This window comes from Pantherophis guttatus, chromosome 5 (genome assembly GCF_059756535.1).
Source record: "Pantherophis guttatus breed Tessera chromosome 5, ASM5975653v1, whole genome shotgun sequence".
NCBI lineage: Eukaryota > Metazoa > Chordata > Lepidosauria > Squamata > Colubridae > Pantherophis > Pantherophis guttatus.
Window position 1 is genome coordinate 19,923,250 of NC_142067.1, and position 26,183 is coordinate 19,949,432.

Here is a 26,183-nt window from a genome sequence, read left to right on the forward strand (position 1 = left end):
ATAGATATTTCTGTAGAAAACAAACATATTACTTGCTCTTGGATATTTTAAGAACCCCAGCAGAAACCGCACATTCGGTTAATGCCAATGATTATCTGTCCAGAATCTTAGATTTCCTCCCCACATCTCTCTGTATTTTGCATTAATGGCTTAATTTAACTTTCCATGAAAATCAATAGATCAATCTCCTTAAGAGCTAGACCAAGTTCTGCATTTCAGAAAGTTTCCAAATGGATGTTATTTTATTTTAATTTCAGGCCAAGACTTTTAGTCCTTGTTTTACTAAGCCTTACTGCAACACGATCCTATTGAGAACCTTGTTCAATGTCCAAATTGTTCTTTTCAACAGAAATGCACATTTTTATGGGCGAGGGATGTTTTTTCAGGCAGAGTAACAGTCTTTTAAATAAGTGATATTAAACAAATGAAAAATTTCTGAGGACTATGTTGCTATTGTAAGAAGGTAAGAGCTATTGGACTTCTGCCTATTATTAGGGCAGCCAGAGACTTCAGCATTTTGGCCTTTGTTGAACTTATGATTTTATCTAAGATATGAATCTCCTACTTGAAAAAAAAAACTTATGAAACTTAAAAGATAGGTGCAGCTTCCAGGGAAGAAATTGTGAACCAAAGATAGTTCTGCTAAAAGCAGATTCAAAGACCGCACCACATTGAAAAATCATCCAGTAGACGGGTTCTTCATTATTCCTCTCCAGATAAGAAGAGGACGTAAGATCACCCACAAATGCTCCAAACAGTTGCTCCACACAAGGAGACTGCAAGACAGCGTTTTCTGGCAGTTATGAGAAACAAGGGAATAGCCATCTTTTGCTCAAATTGGGGGGGGGGAGGAGGAGAGCGGGGAAGGTCAGCATATTCTAAAGGACACAGGGTTTATATATATACAGGTAGTCCTTGACTTACAATCATTCATTTAGTGACTGTTTCAAATTACATCAACATTGAAAAAATGACCGTTTTTCACACTGACAACCATTTCAACATCTCCACAGTTACATGATCAAAATTCAAGTGCTTGGCAACTGACTCATATTTATGATGTTGCAGAATCCCAGGGTCATGTGATCACCTTTTGCAACCTTCTGACAAGCAAAGTCAATGGGGAAGTCCAATTCGCAAAACAACCATGTTACTCACTTAACAACTGCAATGATTGACTTAACAAGCAAGGTCATAAAATGGAGCAAAACTGCTTTTAGAACATTTAGAATGTAGAATAACAGAGTTGGAAAGAACCTTGGAGGTCATTTAGTCCGAGGCCCTGCTAGAACTGGACAGTGCCATCATATCTGCCCTAGTCCTTCTTAGCGACAGAAATTTTGGGCTCAGTTGTGGTCATGAATTGAGGACTATCTGAGATTTATTTTCTAATCATTTCTGGAAATTGATTTTAACTGCTTTTAAGCTATTAAAAATCTTTGGATTGGCAAGTCTGAATAACGTGGTGAAGTTTCCTTTAATTTTTAGTGAAAGATGTTCTAAATACACATTTAAGGCCTTCAAATATTTTTTTTTAAATAAACAATAAAAGAGTAATTAGAAATTTGATTATAAATGGACTAAGGGCCCAGATGGATTTTGGAGTCCTTCATATAGAAAATTCTTTTGTTTTGAATTCTTTTTTTTTTTTTTAAAAAACATGATAGGATAAGCCTCGGAAGGTTGAACACCAGAGGGAATCTGAGGGAACAAAGATGACAATTAAAGGAGAAGAACACTTAAATTTCACTTACTAATATAGAATGAAGCAAAATATTTTAACGTTGGACATATCAAAGGATATTTTTGAACAATGGACCTAAAAGTTAAATTTTGGAATATCTTCCTCTATAGGCAGACCGTATTTAAAAGATGTTATGCCAGAGGAACAGGTTTTACTGGAGAAGGGTGCGATCGATCTGAAAGGATTAAAAAATAATAGGCTTCAAGAATGATATGGAAAAAGATGCTACACTAGATATATAAAAGAAACTGCTGATGTCTTAATTATAACAGACACACAAGTAACAAACCAAGAGACCTAGATAATTTCTCCATTTACATAAGAGGCCTGTTAAAAGCTTTGAAGAATTTTGTGGCCGAGTTATGAACAGAGAGGGGTTGGCAATGAAGCCATGGAAAGTGCTGGATTTTCCTTCCCGTTCCCCAAGAACTGCATGGAATAAGGGATGGGATATGGTGGCAGGGAGGGAGGGTCTCACATGCTTTCCTCACCACAAATGTTAGACCTTGGAGGAAGATAATTGCTCCCTACGTTTTGGAGGAGAGCGTAGGACCATGATGGTGAACCTATGGTACACGTGCCCGATGACAGAACCATCTTTCTGTTCTGCCCCAGCTACGGACCCTAAAGAATGCAGCACACACAAAGTCTGTACAAACCTTAGTTTACTAAATTAAATCAGTCTTTTTCAAATAAAGGCTGTTAATTAACTTTCTTAACAGCCTACAAGAATCCAAAGAATAAATAATCGTAATCTTACTATGGTTGGCAAAAAGCCCAGAAGCAATTTGCAGGAAACAGATAAGAGAACTAAGATCAGGACGCGAAGAAGAGTGAACGAAGTTTTTCCCTGCAAATTACCTCAGTCGTTGTCCTTCCTTAAATAGGCTAAGGGAGTGGCCAATTAGCCCCAAGCCTTACTCTCGAGGAGACCTCCTCCTGAGGAGCCACTCCTGCCTTTTGGCAGCTCTGCGCACCCGTGCATCAAGAAGAGGCTCCTCCTCTTCTTCCTCTTAACTTATGGGAGCTTCTGGAGGTTCTGAAGGCCCTGGCTGAATCCCTGCCTCTGGCACCACATCTTCTCCAGCCTCCTCATTGACTGACTCGAGTGCCAGCTGCACAGGCTGCTGGCGCAGCAGCACATCAGCCTCCTCGCTGTCAGAATCAGCTACAATCCGCACAGGCCGCTGACGGGCCACAACCCTATGGTGGAAGGGAGGGAGGGGTCCCACATGCTTTCCTCACCACAAATGTTTGTCCTTGGAGGAAGATAATTGCTCCCTACATTTTGGAGAAGAGTGTAGGACCGTGATGGTGAACCTATGGCACTCGTGCCCGATGACAGAACCATCTTTCTGGGCACAGGAGCTGTCGCCCAACTCACCTGCAGCTGTGTACACGTGTGTGCCCCAGCTGGTGTTTGGGCCTACAGTGCACATGCGCACAATTCAGGGGACCATGCTGAATTTCGTAGCTCTCCTGCAAATGCGGGCGCGTTTGCACATGCACGTGAGAATACTGTCGCACAGCACATGCATGCGAGGATGGCATTCCTGTTTGTGCATTGTGAGCACAAAAACCGCACCCATGCATAGATGGTGCAATTGCGCACACAGCGCACAGGGGAACCACGTGAAACCTGCACGCATGTGCAGATGGTGCGATTGCGCACTCAATGCACGGGGGAGCCGCGCAAAAGCTGCGTGCATGTGCAGATGGTGCAGTTGCATGACCAGCGCACGGGGGAGGAGCTGCACGTTAGTGTGGATAGCACGCACATGTGCAAAGCACACGAAGCGCGTACCTGTTCAGCACTTGGCGAGTAAAAGGTTCGCCACCACTGGCATAGGATATGCTGCAGGTGAAGCAAAAAACAGTAAGCTCTTTTGCAGCTAAGGTGGAAAACATGAAGCACGGTGATACTGCAAGTATCTTGAATGGCAAAATATGAATCAAGGATGTTTCTCTAAGCTACCCCCTTTCCACTATCTAAAGAAAACAGTAATTGTACATCTGCTGTCAGATTTCCTTCTAAGAACAGTTCATGACATTTCCATCCAAAGAGAAACTCACTCACTGTGCCAGGATAAATAAGCATTAAAAACAGAGTATTGCAATAAGTCAGCAGCCCCCAATCGTTTGGGCACCAGGGACCGGTTCCACGGAGAGACATTTTTCTGCTGACCGGAAGGGGCATGGTTTCTCATGCTGCCTGCATCCCATGGATGGGGTTTCCCTTGTTTGCACAGCCCAGTTTCTGGCATGCTGCGGCCCAGTGCCGGTCCACAGACTGGGGGTTGGGTACCCCTGCAATAACTGACATTCTCTACACTCGGTCAGGTCATTGATCTACTAAGCAGTTAACACATGGATGGGCAATCTACTACTTACATCCACTAATGCCTGCCACACACCCTGTTCCCTGCACATTCTCAAATAGCTAATCTTTTTGGCCTATATGTGGAATTGGAGGGATTTTTAAGGGGCAAAGTGGATTGACTTAAGTCTTGCAGTAGCTTAAGGCACATTTTTTTCCTTTTAAATAAATCCACCCACAGCAAAAATTTGGTTATGTTTTCTCAACACAGGTAGTCCTCAACTTATGACCACAATTGAACCCAACTTCTCTGTTGCTAAGAGAGACAATTATTAAGTGGGTTTTGCCCCATTTTACGACCTTTCTTGCCATAGTTGTTAAGTGAATCCCTGCAGCTATTATGTCAGTAACACGATTGTTAATAATAATAATAATAATAATAATAATAATAATAATAATAATAATAATAATTTTATTTCTATACCGCCCTTCTCCCAAAGGACTCAGGGCGGTGTACAGTCTATTAAAAAACAGAATCAACATCAATTTAAAATAATTTAAAAATATTAAATAAATTTGTGAATTTATTGTTAAGTGAATCTGGCTTCCTCGTTGTCTTTGCTTGTCACAAGGTTGCAAAAGATGATCACATGACCTCAGGACACTGCAACTGTCGTAAACACAAGTCAGTTGCTAAGCATCTGAATTTTGATCACATGACCATGGGGATGCTTCAATGGCCACAAGTCTCTTTTCAGTGCTGTTGTAATTTGAATGGTCACTAAATGAACTGTTGTGAGATGAAGACTACCTGTACCATACAGTACAGTCAACACTTGGCAATAGTAATTCTAAATATTTGGGGGTAGATTTTTTTTTCCCCAGTTTGTTTTTGGATAAAACAGAGAGAACAGACCGTTTTCCTGCCAAAGATTTTCTTCTAAATTGAGTTTGCTACAAGTATCTAGATAAAAGTACATACACATATATATTTATCATTCAATTTAGCTAGCTAACTTTGTTAGGCTGAAATATCTAAGTTTCTAATGAAGCACACTGACTTTCTGAATTTAGCAGAGTAGAAATTGTTTTCTATCCAAACAAGAAAACTATTATTTTGCCTTGCCAGATTTTTCCAGAGAACATTCTTCACTATTAGGCATCTTGAGTCTCATCAATGAATTTAAAATATCGAATAAGCCCCTTGCTGCTATCATGCTTAGAGTGTTGGCATACTTAGCAAGTTATTTTGCCCAAATCTTACCTTCACCATCTTGCCTTCCAGCTAATATATCCGCACCGACCATGGTCCCTACGCCCAACAGACAAACAGCAACAGCAATGAAATGGATTAATTTGTATCTTGCACGGAGGATGAACCATGATAAAGCCATCAGCACAGGAATCCCAAAACAGTCCAGGAGCTGCCATATGCAGAAAGAAAGAGATCTCCATCATAAAAAAAAGAACGGGAAGTGGTCTTTTCTCATCCAGAAAGGAGATGTTCAGGTATCTGACCTGTGTAAATCAGGTTAAACAGTCTGTATCAGGGGTGTCAAACTCAAGGCCCAGGGCCCAGATCCACCACGCAGGGTGCTTAGATCTGGCCCCCAGGGCCACCCTGAAAACAGTAAAGGACCAGCCAGCAGTTCCTCTGCCAGTGAAAACAGAACTCAGGAGGGCCATGTGCAGCCCTCCTAAGCTCCGTTTTCACTGGCAGAGAGTTGCAGGAAGCCGTTGCAGCCGAAAACGGAGCTCGGGAGCCCATTTTTGCTGGCAGACCACTTGGGCTACTACAGAGGCCCCCAACATGAGTGACATCGAGCTGGCCATGCCCACCCTGGCCACACACACACAGACCCAAGATCAAACACAACCCTCATGAGGCCCTCAATGAAATTGAGTTTGACAACCCTGGCCTAAATGGTCTTTACACAGTTAGTAGCAGCAACTGGTTGATCTTGGGTAGATCAACCACAGCCAAGCAGAATGACACCTATCAATGAGAGACCACAAGGAAGTCTAAGGATTGAAGTCTATGCTAGGGAAAAAATTCTAGAAGGCAGTCTTTCCAAACTGTTGCAAAGAAAGCTTAATGGTTGAACTCAACTCAAAGATATCTTTTTAAATTGTCTTCAATGGAACACAGGGCTATATAAACTAACTCTAAAGTCCTTCCAAATAAATTGCCAATAAACTGAAAAATTAAACACAGTTACTTTACACATAGACAGTCATGTTATTAGCTTTAAATTAATGAAATATATTTTCTTTACTCTAAATTTAAATTAAGCCAAAGTTCTGCTTTGTTTTGGGGAGGTTTTCCCCTCATGCCAACTACCCATATTTTTCGGACTATAAGATGCACTGGTGTATAAGACGCACCAAGATTTCAAAGAGGTAAGCAAGAAAAAAAAGTTTTTGCCCTCCCCGGCCCCCAGGAGCACTCTGCGGGCCCCCAAACCCTCTGTACACCCTGTTTTTGTAAAAAAACTAGCCCGTTTTTCACAAAAACAGGATGCAAGGGGCAGGGCTTCAGGAGGCCAAAAATGGCTGTATTCGGTGTATAAGATGCACCAACATTTCCACCCTCTTTTGGGGGGGGGAGTGTGTCTTATACTCCGAAAAGTATGGTATATCTTTGTCCTGGCCAAGGTCTAGTGCCTTAGTCAAACATTTTGACAAAATTTTAACAACACATTAATAACAGCAACCAAAGTATGCTAATTCATGAGGTTATATTGAGTTGATATTTTAAAATAAAAACTTGGCCACCACACAGCAGGAATCAAAGAGATTCTTCCTCTGATCTTTGTAATTTAGCATCCATTTCTTCCTGATTTATCCCCAAATGTCCATACCATGAGAAGTAGTGTGATGTAGTGATTAAGGTGTTAGATTAAGAATAGTAACTCCCAGATTCAAGAGTATTTACAGCAATGGAAATTCATTGGGTGACTTTGAAACAACACTCTCTGTTCAACCTTCCTCACAAGATCATTTGGTATGCAGTTAAAAAGGGGAAATTCTGAGCTCTGGAGGGAAAAAAGGCAAGATATAAATTTAACAAATTAGTATTATAGATTAGTGTTTCTCAACTGTAGCAAGTTTAAGATATTTGGACTTCATGCTGGTTGGAGAACTTCATGCTGGTTAGAGAATTCTGGGAGTTGAAGTCCACATATCTTAAATTTGCTACAGTTGAGAAACGCTGTTATAAACCTTCTAGTTAACACTGGATCATTTGCTCCAATGTTATGGTGAGGCTAAGGTATTTTTTTTTTAAACCTAATCTTTTGAGCTTTAAATAAGACCCACAGAAGAACTTTGTACTAGAATTCTTGGATTTTATCCAGATTTCCTCAGAAGGAGGCACCACTTAATGCAAGGAAGCTCAGTGCCAAGATCATCACACTTGGTTTTAGCAGCTGGTAAACAGCAACAGGGTTCCTACTGCTAGCAGCCTCAAAAGAAAAAAATATATCTGCAAAACAGTTCTTCAAACTAAAATCAGTCTGAAAGCAAAGCAGGCAGCATTGGTTTTTCTTATCGAAAACAAGCTGCTGGATCACTCTCATGGAGAGGAAGTTTCCAGTTGAGGAGAATGTTTTGTTAAGTCATTCTACTGAAATAAATACTTTTTTAAAAAACTGCAACTTTGCCAAAGTGATTTCCAAAAAAGTATCTGTGGGTCAGTGGGTGGAGGAGACCTTGAGAGTTTCTCTTGATTTATGGATATAAATATTGCTCCCCAAACACCAACTGAATTATCAATATGTCTCCAGGTGCTTAGAAAAAGAATCGTTAAGCAGGTTAATCAATAGTATAAATTTGAGATTAGGGTATAGTTAATGTTTATTACTCAACAACATCCTGAATCAATCCATTGCAGGATGAAGACCTCTTTGTTGAAGCTTATGGACTGTAATCTTCCACTTTGATCTAACGCAGGTTGGTAGACAGATATCTTTGATTTCCCAGTTTAGGGCTGAGACAGACTGATCCAAAGTCACCTAGCCAGCTTTTATACCTAAGAGAGGATTCAAACAACAAACTCCAAGCTTCTAGTCCATTATCTTTAACCACAACAACAAACTAGCTCTGATTTCTTAACATTACAGAGCAAAATGTTGGATTGTCAGGTTGGGAAGAGAGTTCCTTCCACCAAAACTTCCCTACTTTTCTGAGAATTCACAATGAATAAAAATAATGCTTCTTTTCAATTCAGTCCTAATTTTAGATCGATAGAAATTTTCCTGCTTCAGTAGCATCAATACAAATATATGTATTATTAAAAAGATCTCCTAATAAAGAAAAAGCCACTGATGAAACATCAAAAGTATCCTCTCAGCAAGGAAATGATTGTATCTAATAGACTAAAATTATGTTTGCATTTATGGACAAAGTTGAGAATCCATTCATTGTTAAACTGTGACTTGAATTGCGCAATCCACCTCAGCAGCAGCGCCAAAGGATGTTCAGGCCTCAGACATAACAAAGGGCACAAAAGTACAATGTTTTACTTTGCAAAGAAGCTGATATAATTCAAGGCTATGTGAAGGAACTCTCAGATTGCATGCTGTATCTTTCATTAACGGCTTTTCTTTGCCTGAAGGCTTTTAACAGCTTAAAAGTCAGGGGTCAATTTGATTATTAAAACACATTTTAGGGAGCATATAAAACGAGGCCATTGTAAATTTCGGTACAGCAATGTGGGATAACTTATCTATTTGAATTCAGGAGCTACATGGAGAGGGCCAGTGCTGTATTTTAACAGCCATTTCTATCGTAAAACAGATGGAATCGGCATTCTGATAAGAGCTGTGGTGGTTGCAGTGGTTAGGATGCAGTACTGCAGACTAACTCTGCCGATTGCTAGCAGTTCGATCCTGACCAGTTCAAGGTTGACTCAGCCTTCCATCCTTCCAAGGTCAGTAAAATGAGGACCCAGATTGTTGGGGGCAATATGCTGACTCTGTAAACTAATTAAAACAAAGGTGGGATACTATGGCCCCTTTATGACTTGTGGAATTCAACTCGCAGAATTCCTGAGCCAGCTGGCTCAGAAATTTTGGGAGTTGAAGTCCACAAGTCATAAAGGGGCCATAGTTCCCCACCCCTGCCTTAGAGAGTGTGGTATATATGAAGTAGTATATAAGTCAAAATGCTATTGCTAATGCTATTCTCCTATCAATTTATTGTACGATATTGAAATTATATTTCAGTAAACCCAAGTTGGCATAGTTGTTTTTTTCCACCATTGCTGCATTCTTGCACCAACCCTATATAGATCACCCAATGAACCTCATGACTGAAGTTAGGATCTAGTTTGGAACCTCCTACTATATTAGATTGTAAATAGCAGTTGCCACAATAGAAATAATAATGCTTAACATGCCAAAATATACACTATTGTTTTTACCTGGACACTTGTTATCGTTGTATATTGATAGGCTTTTACAATGGTGTAGTTAGCTTCAACATCAGCCAATCCAAGCAAAATGTACTTCCACCATTTCTTCTTTAGGATCTGCAAGAGTCCATCACCATCTGAAGAAAAATCAAACAGGTCAGTCTATCTACTATTCCACAGATGCTTCGTTTTTCTGTTCCACCAACATAGGAACTTAAATGGAATGTGAGAAAAAGGCACACTCTGAAGCTGAGGTTAAGATAGTTGGATGTCTGCATCATAGGAGGTATATGTTGGATTTGATGGCTCTGAATTTATACAAGCCACGGTGGCACAGTGGTTAGAGTCCAGTACTGCAGGCTACTCCTGCTGACTGCCGACTGCAAGCAGATTGGCAGTTCAAATCTCACCAGGGTCAAGGTTGACTCAGCCTTCCATCCTTCCAAGGTGGGTAAAATGAGGACCCAAATTGTTGGGGGCAATATGCTGACACTGTAAACCACTTACAGAGGGCTATAAAGCACTGCAAAACAGTATATAATTCTAAGTGCTATAGCTATTTCTTATTTTTTTAATTCTATGCTAGTCACCAAGAGCTGCCTTGGTGAGGCATATAAATTGGATGGATGGATGGATGGATGGTTGGATGGGAGGGAGGGAGGGAGGTGAGTTGATGAGCCATATAAATTGGATGGATGGATGGATGGATGGATGGATGGATGGATGGGAGGGAGGGAGGGAGGGAGGAAGGAAGGAGGGATAAAATTTAAGAAGAATTAAGTTAGGGGATGGAATGGACTATTCTGAAGGAGGACATGGTTGGAGAGTAATATAGGAACTCTTTGAACTCAACGTATTCCATTTTACCTTTCCTAAATGCAAGAGTTGTTGTGTACACTAGGAAAAGCAAACAATAGTTTATGAAACTCTGCAGCATTGGAGTGTTGATGCTGTATTTGTCGGCAAGAAACTGGCTTGTGACCGCAGTCCCGCATATCAGCAAGGAGAGTATTTGACCCAGGAGAAGTGTTTTCACAATATGCCTGCAAATGAAAAAGGAGAGTGGCTTAGAAAGGCTTTATTTATCTATTTACAGAATAGGGCAATTCATAATACATGACAATGGCCTTGCAAATGCACTTGTATCTTATTAGCAAGAAGAATTTAATCAGCAAAGCATTTATCAGTTGACCCAGATGCTTGAAAAAAGCAACAATAAAGGGGCATTTGGTTACTTGGGTGAAGATTAGGCCTGATGCTACTGAACCAAATTCCATTGCTATTCAGCTCTCACTGTTAGGAAATAGCATTTCAAGTGGAGAAAAATTTCTACCATTCTCACAGGGAAACTTTTAAACAGCAGCAGTTAGAATAACGTTAGCAATTTTTCAAGTTGGACAAAAAATTTTAGAAGTGGGATATGCACTTCTATTTTTTTTGTTTTGTTTTCATTTCAAAATTTGTGCCATATGAAAAGTAAAGCATAGCTTGTATTCACATGAATGCCTCCAAGATTCTATAAGGATTCTATAGATGTTCTTAGAACCTAATAATCGTTGCCTATCCTTGTTTTGGAAAAGTCCCGCTCTGCCTAGAAAAAGAGGAAATGAAACTAGCCATGTTTGGGATAGTGGCTAAAGCAGGGATGTCAAACCTGATTGCATTGTGAGCTATGTCATGACGTATCGGGATGTTTTTTTTAAATTGGCAGAGCTGGGGTGGGTGTGACTTGTGTGGGGCATATCTGGCCCATGGGCCTCCCGTTTGACAGGCCTGGGCTAAAGGCACTAGACTAGAATCTAAAGTTTTATGTTTTAGTCCTGCCTAGGCATAAAAGTCAACTGGGTGTGCCAGTCCCTCTCTCTCAGCCCTAGGAAGAGAGAGCCAAGAGTCGTAATGATGCAGTGGTTAGAATGCAGTATTGCAGGCTAACTCTGTCCACAGCCAGGAGTTCAATCCTGACCAGCTCAAGGTTGACTAAACCATCCATTCTTCTGAGGTCGGTAAAAGGAGGACCCAGATTGCTGGGCCAATATGCTGACTCTGTAAACTTCTTAGAGAGGGCTGTAAAGCACTATAAAGCGGTATATAAATCCAAGTGCTATTGCTAAGAAGGTAATGGCAACAGAAACATTACCAAGTATCCTGCATGGACTTGTTCTTGAAATCACCCAGGAGTCACAGTTGATTTGATGAACCATAGCAGCAATAAAGTAAATTGACAGACATTCCTAGAAGACTAAGAGCAAGTGATGATCATCAGTTTATTTTCTGGTGAATGGTGCTATCCATCCACAGCAACTTTTGTAAGAATAGGCAAACATTTTATGCCGGTAACAATGCCCATATGTGCTGTCATAATTTCAACTATCCTCAAACATTGCTCATAATTGTCTTTTGCTTATTTACTTAAAGAATCCTATCACCTCTTACTTTCCCTTATTGATCTCAGAGGCTTGTTCTTAGAATGGAAACCTATTAATTTAATGTATTATTATTTACAACAATTTTCTTCTATGCTTCTCCCCAGTGCAATATTACATACAAGTTCTAGCATTAAACTGCATAGAGGCATTTTGTTATATGAACAGCTCAATGCGTCATAACACCTAACTTTTGCCCCATGGAACACAATCAATATTGGAGATTAATAGTACATAAAAAGATGTGCCAAATAGAAGTGCTGCCAGAATGATGGAAATTAAAGAGGCAGTGCGTTCGCAAATGTTTTACTACTGAAAGAAGACAAAGGAGAGTGGTATAACATTATAATATTAGAACGATGACCGAAAATGTTTGTAATATCAGCTCTGGAAATCTGTTTTCCATAAAGAAAGGACTGCAGGCATGCTTGCAAAATAAGCATGTTCTTGTCTGCTAATTTTCCTAATTGTGCTACTGGGATAGCTATTGATTACCACTTCTTATCAATTATTTATCATCCCATAAATAAAAGAAGAATTATCTTTTGGCTGCCTTTCCCTACCCCACTTTACAATGATAGAAAAGATTAATAGCTTCTTTTTGGATGAGGTAATGGGAATGATCTCAGACAGACTTTTAGTTATGCAGAATAAGGTCCTGATTTATTCTGCTGACCCAAAACCACAATGAGACCTGTTCACCTGGGAATATACAGTATCCTTGATCATTTGCACATTAACTGCAAGGGTGTTAGCCCTATGGGTTTTAAAAAATCGAATTAAAAGATGGAAGGAGACCGTTGTGCAAGGAATAACATTAAAAGAGGATATGGCTGAAAGATCTCAACTGAATAGTTGAGGGTTAGAGTGCCTAAGTGTAATCCCATATCTCAAGTGGAGGCTCTTAGCAGATAACAACACAGTGTGTGAATGTGGACAAATGCAGAACCCAGGCCATCTCTTGGTATGTTGGCTACTACCAGAAACAAGTACTGACAATGACTTATTTTGGGCCAATTAAAAAGCCAAGAAGGTGGCTTCATTCTGGCATTTTAAAGTTGTTTGAGGAGGAGGAGGAAGGGGAGGGGGAGGGGGAGAGGAAGAAGGAGGAGAAGGAGGAGGAGGAGGAGGAGGAGGAAGAGGAGGAGGAGGAGGAGGAGGAGGAGGAGGAGAAGGAGAAGAAGAAGAAGAAGTGAAGGAGAAGGAGAAGGAGAAGGAGAAGGAGAAGGAGAAGGAGAAGGAGAAGGAGAAGAAGAAGCCGGCTTCTGGGCTAATCCAGACAAAAAGCACACTTGGAAGGCTAACTCTGTCTTTATTATACATTAATAGTGTCTTATAAAATTGAAAGTATTTCTCTTCTCTTTCTCCTTACCCTCTGGAAAACTAAGGAGGGGGGGTCTCTGTAAAGGTATGTGAGAAAGATCTTGGGAGATGGATGAAGAGATGCTGACTAAGGAATGGTCAGATAAGAGACATTACAGCCTACAGCTGTATAGTGGGTGGAGCAAGAGGCTCAGGAGAGATCCTCTCTAAGATCTTGGGCTGCAAAGGCAGGAGAATTGTACTTTCAGCTGTAGGAAGTTAGCACCCACCCCTTTCCTAGAGGAATGAAATATTTTGGGAAATATTTCAGTATATACTCTAGTTCAGGGGTATCAAAACTCGAGTTCATTGAGGTCTGCATCAGGAATCTGTTTGGCCTCAGAGGCCGGGTTTGGTGTGGCTAGGGTGGGCATGGCCAGCATGACGTCACTTGTGTCGGGGGCGCCTGAGGTGGCACAAGTGCTTTGCCAGCAAAAATGGGCTCCCGAGCTCCATTTTCAGCTGTAACAGCCTCCTGCAACCGTCTGCCAGCAAAAATGGAGCTCGGGAGGGCCACATGCAGCCCTCCCAAGCTCCGTTTTCACTGGCAGAGGCATCACAGGCCAGTCCTTTGCTGTTTTCAGAGCGGCCCCACGAGACAGATCTAAGCACCCCACGGGCAGATCCGGCCCACAGGCCTTGAATTTGACACCCCTATTCTAGTTCATTCCATGAACTAAGCTTCATTCAAAAAGTAGCCCAGCCAGTGTAGAATAAACCATCAATAACTATGATCTGACCACCAAGTAATTGTGTGGGGAGGGGACACAAAAAGAACAGCAAATGGTTTTATATGTTATTGTTGTTTTGTAAGAAGACACAAAGAGCTAAAGTGTTCCATGTGAGGAAGGGAGAAAAAGTGGATTGATTGGGGGGGGGTGTATTTTCCCCCCTTCCTGGTGCATCTGAGTCTTTTCTTAGTGAGATATGGGAGGATAATGAATATGAGCAAATGCAGTGAGACAAAGGAAAAGGAGGGGGGGAAATTAAAATGTTGTGGGAAAGCAATGATGGAAGATGGTACCCAGGGAGAAGTGGTTGGAGATTTTACTGCCAGAAATCAAAATAACCACAACAGCAGGAGATTCTCTTGGTTCTGATGGGTCTCTCAGCAACAATCAATAACATTGATTGTAGTATCTTTGGGCCATCTTGGAGTTGCTGGGGAGATCAATTACCATCAGTATGTTGATGATAACTTGTTGCATATTTCTACTCCCAACAGAACAGTAGATCTAATCAAAGTCTTTATCCAGTACACGGAGGCTGTCAGAGTCTGGATGACTGGTGTAGTTTTTCCTTGAACAAGAAATTTTAACAATGACTATTCCTGCGATTGTCACTTCTCAACTAGAGTAGTTTAATTAATTCTGTGTAGGACTGCCCTCAAGGATCATCAGAATCTATAGATGGTTCAAAGCAGGGGTGAAATGCTACCAGTTTGGACCGGTTCAGCTGAACCGGTAGCGATGGCGGCGGGTAGTTCGGAGAACCAGTAGCGATAGCAGCGTGAGGCTCCGCCCACTTGCCCGGTCGTCGTTACTTCCTGGTTTTAACCTGGAGAGTAACCTGTTTTTTACCCTCTGTGCATGCGCAGAAGGGTTTCCACATGCGCAGAGGGTCCACATGTGCATGTGATACATGCGCACGGCACGTGCACTTCCAAACTGGTAGGGAAGGTACGTAGATTTCACCCCTGGTTCAAAGGCAATTGGCTTATAGCGATGGGTCAAGCTCCATATACTCAGTCCAATACCATTATTCCAAAAATCAGTCATCCAACTCATCTGTTGCACTATATCCAGATCTGAGCACTGCACTTATAACAACATCCAACACAAGAGACAACCTATCCTTTTATCCTTCAAGGATTGCACTACTTTTTTGTCTTTTGGGTGGATAATCCTGTTTATTTAAATTATAACGGGTGCTTAACATACTTATTCTAGTACTTATTTTCAACAAAAAAGGAGAGATTATCTGACACAATCACATGGCAGTGCCCTTCCAAGGGGACCAGGCACAAAAAAGAATCAAACTGATCCCAGTTGGTCTTCAAGTTTATAAGGAGAAAGATTATAGACATCTTCTATTTTGAAAGAGCTTTGATTTTTAAATGAAAGATTGAAGTCATCTTTTGTTTTAAAGAGCTTTGATGTCTGGTTCCTTAAGTCTGACTATTTTTAAGTAGAAATAAGTGACAATGGATAACTTTCAACATTTTGACAACATTCCAAAACTGCATTCCATTCCCATTTATAACTGACAAGAGTTCATAAATGTGTTTTTAACTGACAAAGAGAAACACAATCAGGTGTGATTGGAAGTAAATTTTTAACAGTTAGGTTACTTGTAAATCAAAAATTGCCCTATAAATTAAGACAAGAAGGCTAAATTAACTCAAAACTGATTTATGTCCAGAAGTATATTATATAAAAATAATATCATTGCAATCAAGAAAATACACATAAAATTGCATTTTGGATGGAATACCAGGCAGAATGAACTTCCATTGAATTTGCTTATGCATACACTAGAATTCAAACTCTAGTGCATTTGTCTAATGTTGAAATTTAATTTGTTCTTCCCTTTTCAGACTTTAAAAACTGACCATTTTGTCTATAAAGAAAAAGAATCCAAAATCCATATTACTGGAACACTTTACTGCCTTTATAATAATTCTTCATTAAGCAAGCTGGTAAACAAAGAAGAAGAGAATAATAAGGCCAAGAAGCTATTTTAAGTTAGGGTCATGCATCCTAAGAAGAAAAAAATCCATTTAGTTTAAAATTTGTCAGATGAGTAAATTCACTCATACTGATTTGTAAATCATGTTTATTCCTTATATTATATGTAAATCCAGCACTCTGATATCTTCATAAAACTCTTATTGAGTAAAATATAGCTTTGCATGGTGTGCAAATCTAGCATCATCACAGAAGAAGCCAAAGTAGGCTAGCAAAGCTTGATTTCACATAGTACATTATGTACTGATTTTTTTTTTTAATTTGATTTATATGCCACCCTTCTCTGGAGACTCAGGGTGGCTTACAATGCGTTAAACAATAGCCTTCATACTTTTGTATATTTTATACAAAGTCAGCTTATTGCCCCCACAATCTGGGTCCTCATTTTACCTACCTTAGAAATGATGGAAGGCTGAGTCAACCTTGAGCCTGGTAAGATTTGAACTTGCAGTAATTGCAGGCAGCTGATGTTAATAACAGTGCTTTAGTCTGCTGCGCTTACCAGGGCTGATTATCTGTTGAAAAGCCATAATTGGGTGGATTCACACCACAGGTGGGTTTTACTTACTTTTACTACCAGTTCGCAACGGGGCCATGCATGCACGCGTACTTCACTCGCGCCAGCACGATTCTGCACATGCGCAGATTGTTATTTATGACGTCTGGGCAGGTGGGCGGAGCCTCCCGCCGATTTTACTACTGTTTCTATAGAACCGGACAGAACCGGGAGCAACCCACCACTGATTCACATATAAAGAATATAAACAAGCTTTTTTTTTTTTTTGCTATGTAGACTTTAAGAGAAAACACATGAGCTGCGAATGTTAAACACTTTGATGTACATTGGGTAAAATATAATATCATGATTTTTTTTCTTATGTCCCATCAACTTATTTTTGACTCCTAGTGGATTACGTAGAGAGATTTTATACCAGGGAACCAAAATCCTTGTGATTTGAAACTCTCTGTGGGAAGACTGGAATCTGGGCAATGACCACTGGATTGTGACAAACTCTTCTGCATTTTTGAGCATCACTTTAATCATAATAATAGGCCTGACCTTTAAAACCATTTACTCTGCCCTTATATCAATCACAGTAATGCCATCTGGTCTTTCAGGTCTCAAAACAAGTTCCTTAAGCAGAACAGGAGCAGGAAGATCTTGGCTGCCAGATGGGAAAAAGATTTTCCTTTGCAATCCATTTTACCACCTTAATCCATGAATGTTAAAAAAAAAAAAAAAGATTACTTGCCAATAATTATCTTCTGAAAAAGGTTTGCATGTTATTTTCTTTTAATTTAAAAGACCATTCAGGACAGTCATGGAACAATAATAAAATTATAATGCAGAGACAATGCTCTTTAGGCCAAAGAATTTTCCAGCTACCTGTGTTTCCCCCAAAATAAGACCGGGTCTTATTTTCTTTTGGTTCCTAAAATAAGCACTAGGTCTTATTTTTGGGGGTGCCTTATTCCCCCCCCCCATGTACAAGAGGCCCACTTCTTCTGGTTGCTCATGGCAGGGCAGGAGGCCACATGGCATGCCAGCGCCGCTACATGGAGCAGGAGGGGATGGAGCTGCCCCACATGCCCCACACCGGCTTACCTCAGGGCCCCCATAGCCAGGCCATCCATGCCCCAATACTTGCCTTGCCTCACGGCCATGGCACCAGAAGCTCCATCCAACAAGACCCCACGTGGCCTCCAACCCACCACTTCTGCTTGCTCACAGCCACAACGGAGCAGGCCAAGCAATGTACTCGTGCCGTGGCCATGAGGCAAGGCGGATGGAGCTTCCCCATGCACCTTACAGCAACTTATCTCAGGGCCCCCGCAGCCAGGCCATCTACGCCCCGACACATGCCTCGCCTCATGGCTGCAGCACCAACACACCGCTCAGCCTCCTGCTCCATTGTGGCTGTGAACAAGCAGAAGAAGTGGCCGATGGCCACGTGGGCTCCTGCTGCACATGGATACTGGTGCTGCTGCCACGAGGCAAGTGTCGAAGCGTGACCTGGCTATGGGGGCCCTGAGGTAAGTTTGTGCAGGGCACGTGGGGCAGCTCCATCACCACCCTGTCTTACCTTGTGGCCACGACACCACAAGCAACAAGATGGAATGAGCTGCGCAGGCTCTTAAGTAGGGCTTATTTTGGGGGGTAGGGCTTATATTAGGCACACACATAAAAAACCATGCTAGGACTTATTTTTGGGATAGGCATATTTTCCATAGAAAATATAGATAGAACCAGTATTCTCGACTATTAACCTGGCAAGAAGAGATAGGTTAATCAAGGCCTTGCCAGGAGCAATGTTACTTAACCTTGGTAGACTTCAGCTCCGAGAATTCCCCAGCCAGCAAACTGTCCCTGAGTATTTGTGCTTAAGCCTTCAAGGGAGAGATTTTTCTATGAATTCCTGTGGTGTCTTTAAAACAGCCATCATAGTAGGATCCATAGGAAAAATTTTAAAATTTGCTACGCTCTTTTGGCATCATCCATTCTAATGATGCCATCTGCTGCGATTCTTTTATTTTATTTTATTCTTGCCTTTTTTCTAAGAACCTCTTCTCCTTCCTTTTCTAACTCCCTGTCCATTTAATTCCACTTTAAAAGCATTGCAATTAGCCTTTGTTTAAAAATATTAGTTATTAATGTTAAATATTATATATAATCTACCTGCAATACACCTAAAAGACTGTGCATATTTCAAAGTGAATCTAACCCATTGTATAAAAATCTATACTAAGAGACAAAAAGTGTGGGGGGGGAAATCCTATATTATACCCCTCAAAAAAAGACAAAAAAAAAAGAGAGAAAAGAATGGAAGAGTCCATTAAAAGTCCATTTTAAGGAGTCCATTAAAAAAAAGTCCATTAAAAAAAGTGGATAAAGACCAAATTCACAATTTTAAAGTTGACTATTATTAGTAAGGCAACTTTTATCACTGGGCATATAGAAGCACATAAACGCTATTTTTACCACTTTTACAAACTTGATACATCCAAAGCTCTTCGGAGATGGAAGAATTCCAGATTCTTGGGATACAATAATATGTAACCCATGGCTATCTTGAAGAACCTAGTTAATCATTGTAATAATATTTACCCACTAAGGATTTACAAGTGAACAAGCCCGTAAGACAAATACCCAAGTCCCTTCAAACTTATTACTGCTCTAGCATAAAAAGGGTGGCATTCAATATTTTTAGAACATTATGTGAGGAGTCCAAAAAACCCTGCCTGTGTCTATCTCTGTTGTGAATCAGCTCATACACTTTCTGTAATGTTAACACACATTTCAGTCAGAGCTCATAGATATGTTGATTACCTCCTGGGCCCACACACAGTAGCTATATTAAACTACTTAAACTGGTCGGTTACAAACCAATATGATAATCCTAGTATTGTGGTCCACCAGCAGCCTGCAGAGCTGGCAGCGGAGTCGTACAGTGAGGAGGCTGAGGAAGAACATGGGCCAGTCCTGGAGGCTGGGGAAGGCCCGGACGAGGGCTCTGCGTCGGAAGCAGAGATGAGGCCAGGGCCATCTGGGAGTGATGTGCAGACTCTGGAGCCTCCAGAGGCTGACGGCAGAGAGGCAGAGGAACAAGAGAAGCCTGTTCCTAGTGCATGCATGAGAAGAGCTGCCAGAAGGCAAGAGCAGCTAAAGCAAAAGGGACGAGTCGGGAACAAGGCCAAGAGATGATTGGCCCCTCCCATAAGGCTTAAAAGATCAGCAGTGGTTCTTGGGCTCTTTGTCGAAAAACAACGTTGATAGATTTGTTTCTTGTCTTGCTACATTTATTTCTTGTCGGCGTCTTCTGCTTCTGAACTTTTGCCAAGAAAAGCCTTTGGCGGGTTGCCTAATTAGACCAAGGTTGGTGATAAGGCTGAAGAATTGTGTTATGAAGAATTTGTTTTGAATTAGTTTGGACTACGCTGAGAATGAGTTAATTCTCAGCTCTTCTAATAAAGTCTGTTTGTTTCGAACAGACATTGCGTCTGATAATACCTACTTGGGCCTGGGTCACAACACCTAGTTTTTTCAACATCACGTAGCACTTAAGACTTATATACCTCTCCACAGTGCTTTACAGCAGCGGCCCCCAATCATTTGGGCACCAGTTCCTTGCAGAGAGTTTTTTCCATGAACCGGAAGAGGCATGGTTTCGCGTGCTGCCTGCTTCCTTTGGAGGGGGCTTTGCTTACTTGCACGAACCAGTTTCTGGCATGCCACGGATCGGTGCTGGTCCAGGGACCCAGAGTTAGTGCTTTACGGCATTCTCTGAGCAGTTTACAACATCAGCACATTGTCCCCAACAATATAGGTCCTCATTTACCAATCTTGGAAAGATGGAAGGCTGAGTCAGCCTTGAGCCGGTCAGGATCGAACTCCTGGTTATGGACAGAGTTAGCCTGCAATACTGCATTCTAACCACTTAGCCACCACGGCTCAAATCGATGGAGGGGAGAGCTGATATGCAAACTCAATAATAAATTACTTCATTCATTTATTATTTACATATTGTACAACTCCCTTAAATGGATTTAGTATCCAGCAAAACATGCTATGAGACTACAACTACAGGGTTAGAAAAGAAGAGATAAGTGAAGGTTGGGTATGCATTTTTATTCTCTACCAGGGAATAATATTAGTCCATTGCTTCCTGGAAAAGTAGTTTCACTTTGTGGAGAGGAATGTACTTTTAAAAGGAGGGATATCAGTTTTCCACATAGAAACTGTCTGATTCAGTCCAGAAATGGCTAAGCAATTGGAGCAATTATTCATGATTTATGTATATTTCGCACTTCTTAACCACCTGTCTCCCTCATAGCAATAACTAGAGATAAAAAATTGGTAGCTTCTTTCACAAGATTTCTGGCACCTCTGAATTATCATCTTTAGCCCATCCTCTAAAACAGGAATTGGGAATTTGTGAGCCTCCAGATAATACTGAATTATAACTCTGGATATTCTTCCATTTGGCTGCTTAACTGGGGCCATCAGGAGTTGTATTTGAGGACATATGAAAAGTCCAGCCACAGATTCCTCACCTTTCTATTCAAGTACAAAGCATCTGACATCCCACAAATCGTTTTGGACATTTTCAGATATTCTGACACACAAATAAACTATTTATCTGCAGCTGTTCATTCAGCCTTTCCCTCCAGAGGTCTCATAGCTTCTAGATTCAATAGCATGTGGTTGGCTTTGAGTAGCCTTGGAAGGTAAGATGCAAACCAGGCTTATCCTACCAGCAAAGACCAAGGTTACAATGCCAGATAGGACAAGTTTATTAAAAACAACATGATAAGTGGCAATATTGAGCCACTTCCAGACTATTGCCAAGAAAACTACATGGTTGTGCCTTCAAAGTCAACAGAAGTTAAACTGTATGTGAAGCAGGGGTGAAATCCAGCAGGTTCTGACAGGTTCTGGAGAACTGGTAGCGGAAATTTTGAGTAGTTTGGAGAACCGGAAAATACCACCTCCGGCTGGCCCCAGAGTGGGGAGGGAATGGGGATTTTGCAGTATCCTTCCCCTGCCACACCCACCAAGCCACACCATGCCCACCAAGCCACGCTCACAGAACCGGTAGTAAAAAAATTGGGATTTCACCACTGATGTGAAGGAGACTTATATCTGCATCTCTGCAGTTAGGAACCCCAGAGATTTCTCACCTGATCCTGGAACTTTTTAACTCAAAAGAAAAAGAGGTCAACCTGTATTCTGCTGTGATCATGTCCTTTTCCCTCAAAGTTAAAAAAATATTTACTGTGCAGGTAATCCTCAATTTACAACAATTGAGCCCCAAATTTATGTTGTTAAGGGAGGAATTTGTTAAGTGAGTTCTGTCCCATTTTACGACTTTTCCTGCCATACTTGTTAAGTGAATCACTGCAATTGTTAAATTAGTAACGGCTGTTCAGTGAATCCAGTTTCCCCATTGACTTTGCTCATCAGAAGTTCGCAAAGAGCATGAATCCGGGACACTGCAACCATCACAAATATGAATCAGTTGTCAAGCATCCAAATGTAAATCACGCAGGACCACAGGGAATGCTACTACGGTCATTAAGTGCAAAAAAACCGGTCCTAAGTCACTCTTTGGAACTTCGAACGGTCATTATAAATGAACTGTTGTAAGTCGAGGACTACCTGTAATGCTTTTGACAATGATTTGTAATGAGTTCTCCGGCCGGCATAACCTCACAGAAAACAGGTGTCCTATATTGGAACTCAGAGTGGGGCATCTATCAAATAATGGAACAGGATGTCTATGGAGATTCTGTCATCCAGGTCAGGATCTCCAACGTTGGCAGCTTTAAGCCTGGAGGACTTCAACTCCCAGAATTCCCCAGCCAGATTTGCTGGCTGGGGAATTCTGGGAGTTGAAGTCCTCCAGGCTTAAAGTTGCCAACATTGGAGACCCCTAATCCAGGTCATGGTTGTCCCAAAGCTGGCTGAGGAATTCTGGGAGTTGAAGTCCTCCAGGCTTAAAGTTGCCAACATTGGAGACCCCTAATCCAGGTCATGGTTGTCCCAAAGGTGCTTTTTTTCAAGAGACAACTGGACTTTCTTGGTTTTTCTTTGAAGGCGTTTCGCTTCTCATCCAAGAAGCTTCTTCAGCTCTGACTGGATGGTGGACTGGAATTGAAAAAAAAAAAACCACCTTTGGGATAATAATGGAATAGGAGTTGAGCATGTGCGAAGGGTAGGCAGGCTCCTTCTCCCTTCCGGGGACTTAAAACCCATCCAAAGCCCGTGAACTCCGCGGCTAAGACGCTGAGCTCGTCGATCAGAAAGACCGGCCAATTTGACGGTTCGAATCCCTAGTATAGGTTAGGCGGGTTGGACTAGATAACCTCCAAGGTCCCTTCCAGCTCTGTTACTGTTACACCTTCCTCTCTTTCCCGGTTTCCTTTTCCAGTTTATTATTATTATTATTATTATCATTATTATTATTACTATTATTATTATTATTATTATTATTATTATTATTATTATTATTATTATTATTATTATTATTTATTCAATTTATATACCGCCCTTCTCCTAGTGGACTCAGGGCGGTGCACAGCCAAAACTAAAACACATAACAATACAAAATTTAAAATTAATTAAAAGAATTATATACTTTGGCCCGAATTAAAACAGTGCGAATTAAAACCCATTAACAAATTAAAACTAAACAATTAATAACCATTAAAAACTAAAAAAGTTTAGCTTCTTCTTCTTCTTCTTCTTTTTTTTTTAAATGTAACCCGGAGCGCGAACCAAGCTGCCATTCTGAAGTTCACGGCGGCAGTAAACCGGCGTGCAGACGAAACACGTGTGTGAGAGACTCGGAAACGCCAGGCTGGAAACCTCGCCGGCTGCGCAAAAAAAGACGTCTTCGCCCTCCGCTTGAAAGAACCGGGCTATAACCCGAAGGCGGCTGATGGGGAGAAAGGAGGAGAAGGCGGGGGGTGTCCATCGCCTCAGGGAGGGGAGGGGGGGCTTCAAAGCCTCGGGGTTCAAAGCCCCCCCCCTCCCTTCCCCCGCGCAGCTGCAGCGGGTTCCCCTTCTCCGGTTCTTTGCGAAGCGCCTTTGCGCCTTTCGGCTACTCACCACGTACAGAGTTTCTCCCTCAGGCGGATCCAGAGGTTGGAGGCGCAGGAGGAGCACGGGGGGGAAACCTCCGCCGCCGCCGCCGCTGCTGCTGCTGCTGCTGCCGGCGGAGCGGCCGGGTGGCCGTTTTCCAGCACCGAAGCGGAGCGCACGCTTTCCATGACGAGCTTGCGACGAGCTCACTGCCACTCCGGCTCCGGGATGCTCGCACGAAAGGGCCGCACCGGAGGAGGGGGAAAGGGCGGGGCCACTGCCGCTGCGCCCGCTCTTGTTCTCTTAAGCCGGCGCCCGCCTTCGGGCTCGCTCCTTTTGGCTCCTGCCCACCAGGCAGGCCGAAGGGGGAAGCTGACGGGGACGTCCCGGTCAGCGACCGGCAGCCCGGTCGTATTTCGAATCAGCCTTGACGTCGTGCCTTGTTTTTGCGCATTTTATTGCGGGCCAATTCGCAGAACGAGAATAACGTTGGAATTAAAAAGGGGGGCATCTTTTTTTATTTATTTTTTTTAAAAAAAGTTTTTTTATTTTAAACACATTAAAAACCAAACATAGACGTACAACATTTATAGAATAATAATAAAAATAAATAAATAAAACAAATAAAAAAATAAAAAATTAATATCACTTTTCTTTTCAGTTAGGTGCAGTGGTCCATTCTTTATATACATCAATATTTACAGGGGGCATTTTTTTTTTTTAATCCAGGCTAAAAGATCCTTCGAGTTTTCTCCTGGGTTAGAGGGCCTGGCTCGCCTCTGTCCCTGAAATCTCTTCTTTCTTCTTTCTTTCTTTCTTCTTCTACTTCTTCTTCTTCTTCTTCTTCTTCCCCCTCCTCCTCCTCCTCTTCCTCTTCTTCTCCTTCTTCTTCTTCCTCCTCCTCCTCTTCCTCCTCCTCCAACTCCTCCTCCTTCTTCATTATTATTATCTCTCATATTCATTAAACATGAAACTCAGTCAACTGAACATTTAAAAATGCGTCACAAATACCACTGACTGGTGCTAATGGTTGATAGGGGTTGCTGCCAGCGTCCTAGGTATCAGCCAAGTACCTTCTTAAGATGTACGATGTTCCAAGTAGCGCAGTTTTTTGCAGTTCCGCTGGTGTTATTGCAGGAAGCTGCAATTTGTTGATGTATCTTATAAAATTCTTGGACATGGTACCAAGTGCCCCGATGACAATGGGTATCACTGTGACATGTTTCATCCATAGCCGTGTAGTTTCTATGGCCAGGTCGCAATATTTCATGATTTTTTCCAGTTCTTTTTCTTCGACTCTGGCATCTCTTGGTACCACGATGTCAATAAATTGTATATTGTTGTTGTTGTTATTATTATTATTATCTCCATTAAACATGAAACTCAGTCAACTGAACATTTAAAAATGTATGTCACAAATACCACTGACTGGTGCTAATGGTTGATATGGGTTATTGCCAGCATCCTAGGTATCAACCAAGTATCTTCTTAAAATATACAATGTTCCAAGTAGTACAGTTTTTTGTAGTTCTGCTGGTATTATTGCAGGAAGCTGCAATTTCTTGATGTGTTTTGTAAAATTCTTGGACATGGTACCAAGTGTCCTGATGACAATGGGTATCACTGTTACATGTTTCATCCATAACCATATAATTTCGATGGCCAGGTCACAATATTTCGTGATTTTTTTCACTTCAGCCCTCGATTATATATATATAACTGCAGCAACACATCAATCGCAGCTTTGCTGGCTCGTGAACCTATCATGGTTATTCCTACATGGGGATTTTTACTAGAGCTCTGTAAAATAGCAGGAAAGAAGATGCTAGTTTTCCAGCTGTCCAAAATTCTGCAGCAGAGCCCCCAAATCTGGCTACAGTTTTTCAACAATTAGGTAGCTACATTTATGGACAGCCTTATTTATTATTCTATGTATTGTATTTTAAAGATAAAGCCTTCTTGGAATTCAGATTGACTCCTGGTGATTCCACATGTGGTTTTCTTGGAAATCAAACAAAATGTTATTTTGACTTTACAAGCTAAACTGGGTGAATTTCAATACAAACATTAGGCAGGTCTGAGCTTTGCTTGTTTCTTCTAACATCAGCCAAAGTTGACTAGCTGGTGCCATCTGCTGTGATTCTGCTTTATATTTCTTACCTTTTTTCCCAAGAACTTCTTCATTCCTCCATTGCTTCTTCTCCAGTATAAGCCAAATTCAAAGTCTAAGGATTTACAAATTTCATTAAGCCAGATTTTAAAGTTGAACACTCAAGCATTTTTCCAGTAGTGTATAAATACTGTTTTCACAACTCTTCAAGCTTGTGGATGGTTTTCATTCAGTGAAATTATTCCTGATCGCTGGAACATTGTTTGATAAAATGTAAAACAGAGCCAATCTGATGTGGTGGTTAAGGTGCTAGCCTAGAAACTGGGAGACTGTGAGTTCTAGTCCCACTTCATGGAATCAAATTTTGGGTGCATGGTTACGATGGTTTCAGTCTCTCTGGGGTCCTGGGATTGTTTGCGACCTTCTTAGGGAATTTCTGACAAACAAATTCGGGGGGGGAGCCAGATTCACTTAACAACCATCAC

General features: G+C 41.4%; 1 protein-coding gene across 1 annotated transcript in view; it reads right to left on the reverse strand.

The window, feature by feature from the left end:
- Window positions 1–23,926, reverse strand: part of SLC35F2 (solute carrier family 35 member F2) — a 37,737-nt gene extending 13,811 nt beyond the window's left edge. Inside the window, exons 1-4 of the mRNA XM_034409534.3 lie at window positions 23,616–23,926; window positions 10,342–10,517; window positions 9,484–9,611; window positions 5,326–5,485 (exon numbers count right to left, since the gene is read on the reverse strand). Of these exons, the coding sequence (XP_034265425.1) occupies window positions 5,326–5,485; window positions 9,484–9,611; window positions 10,342–10,517; window positions 23,616–23,776 (625 nt within the window). The 5' untranslated portion in view covers window positions 23,777–23,926. The remainder of the gene's footprint in view (window positions 1–5,325; window positions 5,486–9,483; window positions 9,612–10,341; window positions 10,518–23,615) is intronic.
- Window positions 23,927–26,183: the final 2,257 nt, after the last annotated feature.